Source organism: Rissa tridactyla, chromosome 13 (genome assembly GCF_028500815.1).
Source record: "Rissa tridactyla isolate bRisTri1 chromosome 13, bRisTri1.patW.cur.20221130, whole genome shotgun sequence".
In the NCBI taxonomy this organism is placed as follows: domain Eukaryota; kingdom Metazoa; phylum Chordata; class Aves; order Charadriiformes; family Laridae; genus Rissa; species Rissa tridactyla.
This window is the reverse complement of record NC_071478.1, coordinates 7,854,566-7,870,573: the sequence shown is the minus strand read 5'-3', so window position 1 is coordinate 7,870,573 and position 16,008 is coordinate 7,854,566. Positions and strand designations below refer to the sequence as shown.

General features: G+C 37.4%; 1 protein-coding gene across 1 annotated transcript in view; it reads left to right on the top strand.

Moving 5' to 3' along the window:
- Positions 1-16,008, top strand: part of TMEM132D (transmembrane protein 132D) — a 261,683-nt gene that overhangs the window by 107,734 nt on the left and 137,941 nt on the right. The window contains exon 3 of the mRNA XM_054219706.1: positions 151-297. Within this exon, the coding sequence (XP_054075681.1) occupies positions 151-297 (147 nt within the window). The remainder of the gene's footprint in view (positions 1-150; positions 298-16,008) is intronic.

Below are 16,008 nucleotides of genomic sequence, written 5' to 3'. Positions count from 1 at the left end.
CTCTCATCTCTTTTCCTTGTAATACTGTCGAACTCTAATGAGCAGTAGCATTTTCTGTGGGGCAGTAATGAGCAAATAATGAAGAAATAAGTAACAGATCGAGCTGACATTTTGTATCTAATTGGTGAAATATCCTCTTGTTCCTCCTAGGGCAAAGGTGAAGAAAGGTGTGAACATTTTCAGTGTAAGAGCCAGCAGCCCGTACTTATGGGACATCAGAGAGAACATGGATTATACTGGGAAATATGCACCAGCTGTTATTGTTTGCCAGAGGAAATCTGCTGCCTCTGAAAACAGGTAGGTCATTTCCAGCAGTCTGTCTTTTAATAACTGAGGGTTGGTTTTCCTTTTCAAAGCATTTTGCCATAATTTTAATAAGTCTTATTATAGCGCATGATGAAAATCCTTTTGGAAAAGCTGTGGCTGTCTTTATTTTGTAGTGCATTGCTAATTCTACCACATGCACTTTGAACAAAATGTATCGTAATACTCTACGGAAGTTAAAGCTAGGAGGAAATATTGTTTTCACATAGTATTTAGAAGGACATGTTTCATATCTTAGAATTCAGTTGTGACTACTTTAATCTCTTCAAATTATTTGCTGCCGGCCATTATAGCAGGGGGTAGTTATAAGGCTGTTTGTGGTGGAGCTTTTTGGTTTTTTTTTTTTTTGTTTGTTTGTTTTTTAGTTTTTGCTTTGGAATTTTTTTGGTGGATTGGTTTTTGGGGTTTTTTGTTTGCTTGTTTGGCTGTTTTGTGTTGTGGGTTTCGTGGATTGGTGTTTTTTAGTTGGTTTGGGTTTTTTGTTTGTTTTGTTTGTTTTGTTTTGTTCGTTTGTTTGGTTTTTATCCAGAGGAAACAAAAATGTACTCCTGATATCAAACCCACGTTTTTGTTGGTGAGATTTTTTTTTTTAACCTGCAGAAGGGAATACATTTTCCATTCCTATTTTGCAAAAATTTAGATAGGACAGTGAGCTGTCTTAAACAGCCTTCATCTGGAAGGTGGATGTTCCTTTTCTAATCACAACTGATTGCTTTAATGAATACATTTTTATATCATTTACTGCTTCTTGTTCATTGTTTCTGGAACTGTATGTCAAGTGTATATTTATAAGGATCTGACTGCACATGTATTGCGTTTGGCATTGCTGTTAGAAAACTTGCCACGTAACATGGAAGTTCTGTGCTGTGATTTACTTCTGAAATTTTACAAAATCTTATAGGCTGTGGGGGGTTTATTTATGGGGTTTAGAATTTTTAAGTAAATACCCTCGGAGCCTAATAACTAGAAAGTTTAATATCTTTGCAATCTGGGTATATGAAAAAAAAGAGGAAGGGAAGAATTTCCCTTCATAATTGTGACATAAATCACTTTCTCCTTATTATAACTTGAATTCTGGACAATTTCTCTGCTGTGATATCCTCAATTTTCTCATCTAAACCATATATTGTCTCATACCTGACTGAATTTTGTTGGTCAAAGCAGCAACGTGTTACATATGCCAAGGTCAGAGCTTCCTACTGTCTAGCACAATCTGTCAGACAGATTCTTTAAAATCACAGTTCAAAGCTATTTGAAGACAGTGTGAATATTTTCATTGACTGAAATTGGCATTGGATCAAAATCAAAGATTATTTCAACGATGAGTTTTCCATCACACTTTATCTTGTTGGCTCCATACAGTGCATTTGCCTGATTTCTCCTCCTCATCAGGAAAGTATAATGCAACCTCATGGGTGAATTGAAGCTTGACAACTTATTTCCCTTCACTATTCATCATTCAGTGGCAAGCCTTCAAAATGACCCCTTGGACACAAAAAAATAAATTATTATGTCACCTTTGATGCAGTGCTTGTGGATTCTGCGCATTTTCACATGCTGAGTATAATAAGCATTGCTTCATGTTTATTAAAAGAAATGTGAGCTCATATACATATTAGATTTTACTGGAAAGAAAATCAAATGAAGACAAGTGATGTGTGTAACTCTCATATAACTTCTGGTTTGACTTATTTCATCCAAGTTCCCAGTTGAGATTAAGAACTTCTTCCTCATTGTTTGTAAACAAATGTAAAATATTTGAAATGTATTATTCATTATGTTGGTTTCCTCATTAAATTTAGTCATATCTGTTTTGCTCTTCATTTTAAGAAGTAAGGTCAAGCATTATATAGGGAAAGAGAGTGTGTTCGACATTTTTGGGGAAACGTTTTTTTCCTTATCTAGACATGTTTGGTGTCACTAAATGTGCACAATGGATAACAGCTAAATATTGATGTCTCTTATCACATTGTTTGCCTCCATAGTTGATTTATAAATTTGAGAAACTCTATTTCCATATTGTTTAATTACTCTTAAAAATCAGAGATCTGATCACACGAATGCAAAGGTGGCAATGTTAATTAAAGATTCAATGCTTTTGTGTTTCTGATAGTTTTACATGGATCAGAAAATAGTGTTAACAAAGCTAACTTACTGTGACAGGTGTCATTTCACGGATTAAGGAGGCACTTGTGCAAGTGACAAACTTAACCAGGATGCCTAAGCATTTCTTTATTGAAGTTTGAAATATATCAGTCATTTTATTTGGAGAGGTTTTGGCACCAAAAGCTTATCGTAACAGGATTAACATATAAATATTATCACAGCCAGCAGGGTGTTTTGGAATGAATATTAACAGCAAATATTATGAGTCTGTATGAGAATAACTAATTAAGCCCATCTGTCAAATATGATTTGAAGTTCTCTGTGCCTTGCTTATTATGGGCTTGTGACAGTGTTCCAGCTTAATGGTGAAGCAATTATAAAGTTCTCCCCAATTCTTCTGATTTCATTCTCAGGCAATAATAATTTTGTAACACACTAAATCCTGACCCGTGAGATTATTAGATGGGTTTACTACTTGTAGCATCTGTACGGCACTTCTGTTCTTCCCTGAGAAGCATCTATCTTCCTCCCTATTGTCATGTAGATGACCAAAAAAGCAAATAGAAAATGGTGTGATGAGCATTAACCAGTGGCTCAGAAATGTGACATGGGAAACACTTAAACACTGATTGAATCAGTGAGATACATCCTGGTATGTGCCATCCTTTACTTATTTCCTTTGGAAGTTGTAATAGAAAGTTGGAATAGAATAGAAAGATGAGATTAAAGGAGTACTGCATTTTCAGAATGTTTTCTTGGGTTAGTGCTGTTTCTCATCGTACCTGAAATTGAGCGCCTCTGCTGTGCTAGTGATTATTGAGAAGAAGGATAGCCAGAAGTGGAAGATCAGGATTCCTGTCTGCTCTTTTGCTGTGTTTCCTGTTGGACTGGAAGCATGCCAGGTGGGATAGGTTTGGAAAATTACTGAGGTGCCTAAAGATGCAGATTTATTGTATTTTCCTCGTCTGCAAAATGTGATTGATAGCACTTCCTGTATCCAGCTGCTGTGGAGACGTTAAGCAAGATGTTCTGATATAATACTTATGGGTGTCGTGATCCTCTTAAAATATTTTATTCATGTTTAGATTTTTGGGTACAAATGTTTGTTATTCCATTGGACAATACATTATTGTTCTCTGTGTTTATGGCAGGAATTGAGGCCATTGATCCAAGCAAGTGCAAAGTAATTATAGACAAAGCTTGGCCATCTCTGAGTAGAACCTTAATGTCTAGTTATGACCCTTTACTGCCGTACCTCCAAATGTATTTGAACTATATAATGGATAAGCTTGGCTCAGCAATTTCCTTTTCCTATGCTTATTGTTGGAAATGTTGCAAAGATGGTATTTCTTTTGATACTTTCCCACTCGCACTTTTAGGTTCCAGTTCTATAGCATTGAAGGAGTTATTTGCTTATGTGTTTGAAACCAGATGCTGGTCCTGCTATTAGTAGAGAAACTTATTTTCATTGTGAGCTACAAGTGACTGAATCAGTCTGTGATAATATTGACACAGTAAGAGACAATGAGAGTATTTTATGGGCTGTATCCCTTATTTGTTCCCATGTGTCTCATTTTTTTTATTAGACCGTATTTCAATGCCTGATTTTCTTAACACCTTTATAATACAAGAAATTAAATTGATATTAGATAATAACAGGGGACAGGAAAATCTATGGCAGCATTGCCTTTGATTTTCCTACACAATACTTCCTTTTTATTACACTTATACTATTGTCCTTAGTGCCCTATATTTCTCATTTTCAAATCTAGTTATTTAATGCTTAGTTTTCATGCTGTAAGAGCAGTGAGCTATTGCCGTATTCTTTTACTTGTTGCATCTGCCAGTACATGTGATAGACTCTCAAGAGTGCTATAATCCTAAAACGCTTCTGAAGCAACAAAAGCAACAGATTTGACATAAATAACAGCCTAATAGCCACAATAATTACATTGTGTCTCTTGCTGATGTTCATCGAAATGCTTCACAAAAATAGTTTTATATTTTAGATCACCATTAATGTGCTCACATGACTTTATCAACTAGAGGTATGTTATTACTTGGAAAGAAAACTTTCCACTCAATGTAATTGCAGAAAAGATGCATGATGAAGCAAAAATAATGTCGAGTGTATTTGGTCCCATCACATCATGTGTGATTCACATGAGCATCAGTTTATCATGATGAAACAAAAGCTAGTAAAAGACTGTAGAAATCATACATACTTTCATATGGAATATATTTAAGTATGATATTAAAAAAGCTGGACAGGCAGAGTGGGTGAAGGGCTGGGTTAGGCTGTATATTTGGGCATTTTTATGGCCACCCAAGAGATTATTTGAATTTTTTTTTCTTTAAAAGATAAAGCGATATGTGAATTCTGAGAAAAAAAGTTTTCTCCTGTTCTTTTTTTGATACTATTTTTATTATTGGTGGGGAAGAGGGAGAAGAGGAGGGGATATCTTTTTATGTGGTTCCAAAGTTACTTTCTGAGAATAATGATTCCGCCCTTAAAAAAATGGCTATTCACTCAGCATCGTTGATGATGATATAATGCATTAAGATATGTACTATTGGGCAGATGTAATATGTTAATTTGATTCTGAAATACCAAAGTTAACTCCATTTTTACTTCCTAGGCATATGGGTAATGATCAGCTGTAAATGCCTTTTTCCTGGGTACCTTCAGAGTTTCATACTGTGTACCATTTGGGTTTTTCTTTTACCTTCCTGGGTTATTTGTAACCTCTAGGCTTCTAAGAGTTTATATGCTGTGATGATATGAAAGTACTAAACGTCTCAGAAGTCATGTTTACATTCCACTGTTTGAAAGCAATTAGTCACAAACTTCTATTTCTCGCTTCTTATTTTAAAACTTAGATGTGGCCTCTGAGAGAGAACCCTTTGAGATGTTGAGGCAAAATAAATTTGTATGAATCAAGTCTCAGTGCATCATTCTTTTGCATGCTTGACCCACTTTTTTCATTTTTTAAAAAGAAAACTATTCTATTTATCAAGAAAGGCAGAATCTCTCTCGAAACCATCCTACTCGATGCTAATATAGTACAAAAAGGTTTATGGGTATCATCTTGAAGCAAATCAAAAGAGAAGAGATGAAATATTAAACAACAACTATTAGATAAAGGCATTATTAGCCAACTTTTTCACCTGTTTGTTTGAAAGAGACTCATTCATTTAAAAAGAAAAAGTTTGTGGGAAAGCACTTCAAAGGCATGTAGATAATCTTCTGGCATCTTAGAGGTGGCCTCCATTACTTTATCTCTGACATTTACATGAAGGAGATACCACAGGGCAATTCAGCTGTCATTAGGAAGAAGATTCCCTTTAATCTCAGCTGAATTTAGGGGTTCTCCTTAGAGAGTAAGGCTATTCCTGTGTTCTTTTGTTTGTGAGCATAATATTATTGGAAACGGGAAAAGTGACAATTAGCATTGAATTGCTGATGCTGTCTTTTGAAGCAGTTAAAAAAAAAAATAAAATTCCCTCATTCAGGGATTATCCTTTTGAAATATTAATGTACAGTTACGTAGCATTTACCGTCTCCTAATGACTTGCAGCTGGTGATATTCAGATACATGCATATCATCTTAAGGAAAGTGGTAAAGGTGAAGTACTCAAAAATGTAACTTGACGTGACTTAACAGTTCACAGCAGGACTGAATAGTCAGGAAAGTAACGGAGATTATCAGTAGTGTCATGCCATTTTATACCACTATGGTATCTCCCCATCACCTGTAGGATTTTTTGTACTGAACTGGAGAAAGTCGGACACCATCTCTTTAGAAGGGTACATGATAAACACAGAGATAGTATAAGGGCTTCCGTTCTACTTTGTGGCCAAGTGCAAAGAATAAAAATATGCCAAAAAAATTAGAGCGGAGGCAGGATTTACCGCAGTGCAGCTGATTATTGCTTTATATGGTTTTAGCAATGCAGGGTGAAGAATATCCTTTAAAATAGTGCTTCATGTTTTTGGACTACATTGATATGTTGCCTGTTTTCTCCTGATCTTTACCACTCCTGCTCCAGCTAAAAGTAACTGTGAAATGAGTACTTGAAGCTTTAGTTACATAGCACTTTGATCCGACACATATTGCACCCTTAGCTTCTAGACGTTGCGGTTGGGTCAAAAGGGATCAGGGACAGAGGGACACATTTTTTCAGTGGCAACCCAGAGTCCGCACATTTTCTAGGACTTGAACGTTTGAAGCAGAGAGTTGGGATCACTGTCACAGTTATGCCAGCTCACGACGCACCCCAGGGAGAGCTGGGGTTATCAACTGTCAGCTCACATTGCATGTGTAGAAATAATGATCCAAATTATGACACTGATCAAAGACATCATGTTCATTTGAGAGGGTTTTGGACTAGGTCCAATTTGTCTTAGAAACTGTGGTCATTTTCTAGCACACTACTGCATTTGGCTCTGCTTTTGTGACAGTCTATCCCAGGTGGAAAATAAATCCAATAAATAATTACAGACAGTAGTGACTGCAGACTGGCCTCCTAATGGCCTAACTGGTCACAGGCCAGTGGCCATTCACTGACTGTCTACCATCTTCAATATAGTTGCCTCATCCAACTCTTCTGTCTATGACTGCATATCCAGAAATCCTGGGAAGAAATTTTGTATGCTCTGTAATGTCACAGCAGAAGATGACCTGAGAAAGTGTTTCTTAATTTGAGTTGGACCAGTTTCATGTTTCATGTATTCTAGCATCAGGATAACCTCTCCAAACTCATGTTAGCTGTGGCTCCAGGGTAGAGCTCTGAACAGAAGGGATTTTGACCACAGGAAGCATGTTTGTAAGGACAGATGAATTAAATTTGTTGTCCTAGCTCATCTGAAAGCAGAGGGGGTTTTATCCCCTTTGTATTTTTGGATTAAATTTTATTGATTTTTATTTTACATACAAAAGTAATCATGGAAAGCAAGGATCCAAAAAGTACTGCTTATATGAAGTTACCCAATGTTACCAAAATTGAACGTATAACAGGTACTCAGTATTCCCTTGTTCATGAGCTTAGCTATGAATTTGAGAAAAGCGGTGCTATCTTCATCAATAGTTATTGTGATAGAGCAAAAGATGGAGGTTCATCATGACCCTGAGAAGTTCTGGGAAAAATTCTGATTATTCCTGTGCTCACGTAACTAGAGACTATATTATAATGCTTACATGGGAGAAGGCAGAATTACATTATTTGGCATTTCAAGAAGTTCTCAACACACAAAGTTGTCTATGATATGCTGGTAATTAGGCTTCTTTTCTCTGATATATAGTACCTTCTATAAAATGAGGTTCTATAGCACAATGTTCAGTATGACTTTGCTAGAATGCCAGGAGTTGTCTAGAGGGAATCTTCTGAAGATATCGTAATTGTTCAGATTAAATGATCTGCCTCTAAAATCTGCAAACAATAAATAATGTTAGGTATTTAATCCCCTTTCATTGAGAGTTCTTGGCATGCAGAACTGGGAATCAAATAGTTGGAGGGAAACAGTGTAAGCCTACATAATTTGCTGACAAAAGTCAGGGACAGAAAGGGCAGATCACTCACAGATACGCTGGGGTTTTGTCCTCTCTTCTCTCTTTCTCCCTGGGTGATATGCAGGTGTTTTCTGGGTATCTCTGCCACCTCCCTTGTAGAGGAGATGCCCTTCTTTCTGTATGGTATTGAAGTAGCTACAGGACACTTCCAACAGTCTGGATAACCTCATGCATATTTAGTGTATTTGTTTTTACCCTGGTGTTATCCAGTGTGATAAATACCATTTTAAACTTGAGGAGGAATGATTTCCCTTAAGAACCTTAAGGATTCATCATCATCATGCTTGCTCTGTGTTTGTCGTACTTAGCACTGTAGTCCTTAAAACTTTAGTAGCCCCAAGGCTCAAAATAACAATTCCAGTGGGACAAAACCAGTTTGCTACCTATTACAAAATAGACAGCGAGTAATCTGTCTATTAAAAATCCAACATTAAATGCAAAAGTGTGTCTTGTGAACGTATCTCTAAAGGCGCTGTTGATTTTCTTTTCCTTGGAGGAAATCTTGTAAGAAGTAATACTAATTACTGAGAGAGTTGGAAAGTGAGTGGATGACCTTAAATGTGAGCTGAAGCTGAAAATGTACCTGTTATTCTTGAGGCAAGGGGATTCCCATTTTTTGGATGAAAGATGTCATTAAATCTAGCTGCTGCATAAAAGTCAACATGCAGCAATGTGCTGCTGTCAGAAACATAGAAATTATACAAGTATTAAGTGAACAGAATTATGTAACGCAGTCTAGCATCCATATAAATTGTAAAGCTAATGCTAAGTAAAATCCTACTGCAAGTGCAAGGCTGAAATTCACTGGGCACTTGGGTTATTTTATGGCTTCAACTCTGAATGTATAGATTTATTGATGACATGAACAAGCTAGGATGCAGTATTAAGGATCTATGGGTGGTTTATATGAACTGATGATGCAGATACAACTCATCCTCCGATTATTTCACCTTGGTCACCTCTTGGCCTTTTAACCGCCTCTAATGGGTAAGACAGGGCTGCTGCCCCAGCTTGATAGAGGGGCAGACAGGACATGGGCAAAACTTTAAGGATAGTTCTGACACTAATACACAACATCATCTGTTAGGGTTTATGTGTGTGCAGTGAAATGGGGTTCCATAGCTATGCTTAGGATGAGCTCCATGTGAGTCAACACACTGAGCAGGGAGCTGCACTGAGCCAATCACTAAGACAATGCAAAAGTCACTGCTGCGTCATTTTATTACCCACTGTAACTGTGCAAGCCTTAATAACTTGCCCTGGGTCATGCGGGATGTGTGACAGAGCAGGAGTTAAATGGAGATCTTCTCCTCATGTGTCAGCCAGTCCCTGGAGAGTCAGCTTGCACCGAATGCTGCTTTCTTTTTTCTACTCCATCCCAGGAATTTATAGAGTTCTCTGTAACTGGTAGTGTGTCTTAGACCTCTTTTTGAAGAGGTTCTATTGAACTCCATGCCAATACAAAAAATTGGGCTTTGTTAGGATAATAGAATGCCTTGTCTTTGTGGACATCACTGATTCCACCATATGTGCACACACAGGTACGTGAAAATTAGCAACAGGACAGAAAACTGAGGTGTAAAATTCCATAGGCAAAGCTGTCCGTGTGGTCACAGGATAATTTGGGTTACATGAAAGGAGTGTGTAATGTGATTCATTCCTCCCCCTGCGTGGTAATCTGCAATAGCAAGCAGTACTTCCACCTCTACCAACATACTCCATCTTCTGCACATGTTTTCCAGCCTACGTTTCCAGGTGTAATCTGGAGTATAAATTTTTAGTGTTCTATAAAGCTAGTTTAATGTTCAATACACTTTCAGTTCACACCTCTGTTAAAGTCTGAATCTTTCAATTTTAAATCCATCCCCATTGTGTCAGTTTATGAATCATGTATGATGTGTGGTATTTTGACACAAGATCGAGCATCGGAATGCATAGAGATGTTACATAAGAAGTTAGGCAAAAGTACATTTTAGAGTGTGTGGGAGAGGGGAACCAGGCTATATCTTCTATGGCAAGTAAGGGAGCCAGGAAGACCGGCTTGTTGCACGATTCTTTGGAAAAGTACAGGAATCATTACAGACTACGTTTCGTTTTGTTACTCAGGAACCCTGAGAGCTTTTCCATGCAAGAAGTATAAATATAGTTTTATATTAGGTACGCTTCAAACTTTGAGTAACTGACAGCTCTGCTGTTTTGCCGTCGATACAAGACCAGCCTGGGCTGGTCATGATGCAAAGTCACGATCCACTAACGAATGTAACCATCTGTTAGAGCCCGTCTACCACTTATTCTGCACTCATGTTGACGATACAAAGAAGAGGAAAGGATCAGTTGGTTGTGATGTCTCTCTGGTTGAAATTCATTGTCAGGGTGGTAGTTGAGGGATTGCCTGTGCTTACATAGATGTGTTAATATTATTCTTAGTTTCAGGGATTACCTGAAGCTGATATTCAAATGTGCAATTAGCTGGATGAATGACTACTATCTCCATCCTTTCTTGACATAATTTTTTCTCTGGCATATTGAAACAATGCATGCCTAGCTTTTCCTCAGCTGTAGCTGAAATAGTTCTAGCATACCTTTGATGTTGACAAGATATTATCTTTTTTTAAAGTCTTTATTCACTGGAATTGTTCCATAATCCTAGTTTTGTGAACTTCAGCATGGGGACTGTGGAACAGGAAAGCTATTCAATTTATACTGCTGGAACTGAGACTATTACTTTCATCTTCTATTTCTTACACTGCCTTTCTAAATCAACTGTAAAATCAATCCCAAAGCATCTGTTTCTGATATTTATATAATTCTCATTTCAGCTATGTCTTAATGCACCAGAGTCTCCATAGGTTTGTTTATAGTAGCATTGGCAAGTGCAGATGTGCTCTTATCCTGTATTAAAGATGAAGGCTGTCATACCAAGAACTATATGTCTGTGTGGCACAGAGCAGTGCCTTGTGGAGATAAATGGGCTGCCTTAACTGTGACACAGTGCCACATGCCCATTCAGCAAGCCCTGGTCACTGAGGGAGCAGCATCTTAGGAAGCAGGACTGTATGGTATCATGCATGGCATATCACTGTGAGTGCAGAACAACGTGAAGTGTTGTGTGGAACTTCTTCATTTTCAGTTTATTTGAATCTTACGTTTAATCTTATACTACAGAGAAAATAATTAGCTTGAATAATTTTCAATCCAATTAATCTATTCCTAAGTGGCAAATATTGTACCTGGAAACAGATCGATTATGAAGTGTTTCCTCTGAGATGCATTTTCCTGTTAATTGTTGAAGCAATTAATTTCTTACACATGCAGTTCTTCGTGTGAAGTATTTAAGACAAGGAAAGCACAAGGCTTAGAAGAGAACAAAAGAAGACTACAGTAAAATATTAAGATTATCACAGAATTAATAAATATAATGTATCTACAATGTGTTACATATGTTGTACATACATTATGCATTTGTCAACATCGATAAAAGAGAAGCTTGCAAAAGTTTCAGAAATTAGGACATCTTAGAATTAATCTTTCATGCATATTCATTGAAACCAGTTTTACTTACATGAACACATGGTACTTTTTCCATAGGATTATGGGCAGTGAAGAATCTGTCAGACAAACTGATAAGTCTCTATATGATGTGTTTTTCAAAATAACGTCTCCCCCCTGCCTGAGACTTATAATTTGGAAATATGTGGGTGGATTTTTATAGGGAAAACAAAGTGCAGTTTTGCATTTTGGATGCAAAATCCAATTTTTATCCAAGTATCCAAATGATACCTCCCTTGCCCATTTTTAGTCCTCTCTTGAAAGCATAAGAAACAGCATAATGTTCTTCTATTTTAAAAATGTTTATTTCCAAGTCTAAACGTCTTTGAATACGAACAGACAATGCTGTTCTGCTAAACTCTACTGCACAGGGCTAAATGGCTACAATTTTAACTTGGTTTTCCCCAAAAGTTCAAATCTAGACACACCCCTGACATGAAAATTTGTATCTGAGTAGCTTCATTTTGGGCAAGCTTGTCAGCTGCTGAATGCAGGACTGGCCACAAATAATTTCGAATGGTCTTAATTGCTTTTGTTGCTATCAAACCCACAAATAATATATTCCCGTACTCTCACTGATATCTCTGTTTTATGCTAGAGGTACACATACACATTCAGTGCATTGCAGTTCTTTTTCAATTCTAATAGATTGAATCAGGTTTGATTTTATGCACATTCAATACCACAAACTCAGTGGAAGGGAGGGGTTGTGGGTGTATCCTACATTTGTTTTATATATTTTATTGAGATAAACCCCTGACTTAGTCCTTAAGAGTCTCAAAGAGAATTACAATGTCTTGATGAAAAATTACTATTTATTCAAAAATCAAGACTTTGTTCTCATAAATGACATGAAAATAAATCTTGTTTGCAGTGGCTCTAAGCAGCAAACGATCAAGGATTTAGCTGTCTCCAGTGCATGGGGATAAATGCACGGTTTCAGAAATACAGCCTTCCCACCAAGCCTTTGAGATGGTGGGAATCAGCAATTGTTTTGTAAAAGCAGTATTTTTTGCTCTTTACTTCAGGTTGCCAGTTTTGGCACTCTCATTATGCTTATGTAGCTCTCTAGGAAAATAGCTCCTGTTCAGGTGTTTAAGGGATTAATCTTGTTTATGAAAAGAAATGCTGCTTCTGCTTCTTGCATAAACCACAAGTAAAGATTTTCACTCTACAGCTTTAATCGCAACTTGTAAACACACTGAGAAAGTCCTAATGAACTGCTAATGATAATCCAGATGCTTCTGTCAGAAACATAGAAAAATTATAGAAGTATTATGTTATAAAAGAATGCACAATTATCGGAAAGGTGAAAATAAGTCTTAGGAAGGGGAATTATTTACTGGCAGCACAATCCTGTGTGTATAGATCTGCTGGCCAGTTGGGGTGGAAGGTGACGCTCTAGTCCCCCTTTCACTTGAGCGACTAAATATTTATTTTTCCATAGGAAAACAAATACAGTAAATGGAACTTTTGCAAGTGGGGAAGGAAGAATTGTGCAAGGCGCATAGTAAAGAAAGCAAATATTTGGATGGAGTCTAAAAGAAAAAGCAGTATGTTTATTATGATGATTCTTACAATGCAAACACAAGAAGAGATGAATTAAATTGCTTGATTTGCAACCCTAACATTCTTTTAATGTGATTTCAATAATGCATTTTTTTCCTATACTGCCAGTTACTCTGTAAATCCTGCTAAAATTTATGGTAGTAGCAGTTAAAATGCTTTACTGATGGATGTTAACAGGGTGTTGCTTGGTGAGGTTGCCTAGTTCTGTGGCATTGGAGCTATGGGCGATCTGCCTTTCTCACTATTTAGGAGTCGTCCTTTTAGCTGAGGTGCCAAAGAGAGGGATTCCTGGGAACTAAGGCGCAGATGGGGCCCTTCACTCTCCTGTGAGCAAGGCAAAATTGTGTGTGTTTGAACCTTTCTTTGGTTCTCTTCTTTCTGTACTTACCTTTTCTGCAGAGCTGTGTCACGGGTGGGACAATGTCAGGGCAGGTGTGTAGTGGGCGCTACCAAAGCATTGCCAGACCACTGCCGAAGGGTGGGATCGGGCAGTAGGTTAGTGGGGATGAAGGGAACGCTGCTCTCCTGGCAGCACAGGGGGGAGTTAATGCTGTTGTGGGTGGGTGTCAGGGTCAGTACCAGCACACGCGTGAACCTAATGGCCAAGCTGTGAGGCACCAATCTTCCAGTGAAAGAAGAGAGGCTGTTGAGACCTGCCTGCTGCCTTCCTCTAAAATCAGGGCAATTACCAGCTACAGTGTGGTGTGCTGTAGGGAGAGTTAACTGGAGCTATTTTAAACAGTCACCTCCCAAGGAACGAGCAATCTCAAGGTTGTTGTTTAAATATCTGGCTGTGGGGCAACATTTCTAAATACCATTTTTCATGGCAAGTTCTAAGTCACTCAGGTGCTATGGTTTTAAGAAGCAAAAATCTGTACTTAAATCCATCAGAAAAGTAGCATTTTTGGTCTATAAGTGTGCAGAACTCCTGTTCTAAAATTAGAAAGTCAATTTGTCTGTTAAGCCAGGGGAACAAGAAGCTCTACATGCCCTCTGAAATTAGCAATGAAACAAGCTGTATTGAACTCATCTATAGCTTAACACCTTCAGGGCAGTGGCTGAAACCAAGATAGACAATATTTCTCTGGGCTGTCGCAGTTATTTTACAAGTGGAAAAGGAGGAGGGAGAGGAGAGAGTTGCCTTGGTCTGATCTCTAAATGCAATAACCAGCTGAACTTTTAAAATCATCCAGAAGATTAAAGGACACTTCAAACAGTCCACTATGTTGAATTTTAATTTATTCTGCTGAATATCTCTTCCTTAATTGTCACAAAACTAAGACATTAAAGCTAACAGAGTCATGTACTCTGTTAAAAGGTGCTGTTACTTTAGAGGAAGGTGCTGCTGGAGAAAAGGAATGAGGAGGGAGGTCTTTCATGTAGAATAGACCTAGAAAAAAGAATTAAGACAATAATTTAATGCTTTTGATATTCTATGGATAGTACTTGGGAAGGATTTAACACTATTGGTGGTATGCAAGAATTTGTATCTTTTTTGTTATAGTAGAAGCGAGCGTCATTGCAAAGGGTTGCTCTGAGAGGTGTTAAGTAGATATGAAGGCGCTGACCGTAAGCGGCTTGAATTCCTGCAGTCTTCAACAACACTTGAGCCTAGAGATGTGAGGATTTGGAAAACTCCAGAAACTTTCAAGGAAGAAATGTGATGTAGTTGCAAAGAAGCGCACAAAAATTTGCTGGTTTCCCCCCCCGCAAAGGCCTGGGTAGAAATTAGTACAGGCGCGTACTAAGCATTAAGAATTATTTATATGACTAATAAATAATTCAAATTAAGTTACATATATGTATGCATTATTAGGTGATTGCAATTTCAATATATTGTAGATTAAATTCACCTGAAATTTCTGCTGTGCTAACCACATCTCAATGAATGTGCATAAAGTCAAGTTAATTTTTCAAGCTTTTTTCTCCTAAAATACGAGATTTTTTTCTGTCGCTACATTAAGTCTTAATTTACATACTGTTTCTGCTCTCTGTGGATATTACTTTCTTTTTTGTTTATACGTCAACAATATTCATGCTTTCTATTTTTAACATTACAATATTCCTCCTGTTTTAGAAAGATGTCAACAGGCAAATAGATATATTCAAGTACCTTAGCATGCTGTGCAGATCCATTGCTAATAATAGGTGTATGATGTTTTTTTTCAAAGTAAAGAATTTATGCTTATTTATGTCATAAATACAGCTAGTGGTACTATACATGTGCTAACTCAAGAATACATTTGTCATTTTTAATGAAGTAAATAAAGCAAGTATCTAGCGAGGTCAGTCCTTCCTGAATGTCATTGTTTTTTCTTTGAGGAAAAAAGGGGATTTTAGCCAGGTGTTCTGAGGAAATGAGCTTTATGCTACCGTGCTGCCTGTGCATGTGTGTTTTGAATTTGACAGCAGCATAGCTGACTCAGAGATTGTTATATTCTTATACGTTTCATGAAAATACGCAGGCAGTAGAGGAAAAAGACATTAGAGAGTCCCCAGGCAGCTGAATTCTTATCAATAGCTAATTATGGAAAAATCTTCAATAAGAGCTTGTACTTTCTTGGATACGAGAGTCAATCAACCACAAGACAGAGCTCTATAGGAAACTAGCTTTTACTTGCTCCATCCTCACGGAGCTGCTCCTTTTTCATGCTTATGTAATTTCCAGAAAATCTTGCCTTTGTAGTGCAGACCTGGCTTCAGTGCATAACAATTGTCAGTGTGTTGGAATGTTGAAAGGGCCCTTTGTCAAAAATATGGTAGGCTGGATTTGGAGTTCAGTAAAGGTTCCACTTTGATGTATCCTGAAAGGAGGAAGGGGGGAATTATCAACCTAAAATGCTGTACAAGCCTAACCAAATGTTAATTGTGTGAAGCTAGAAAACTAAAG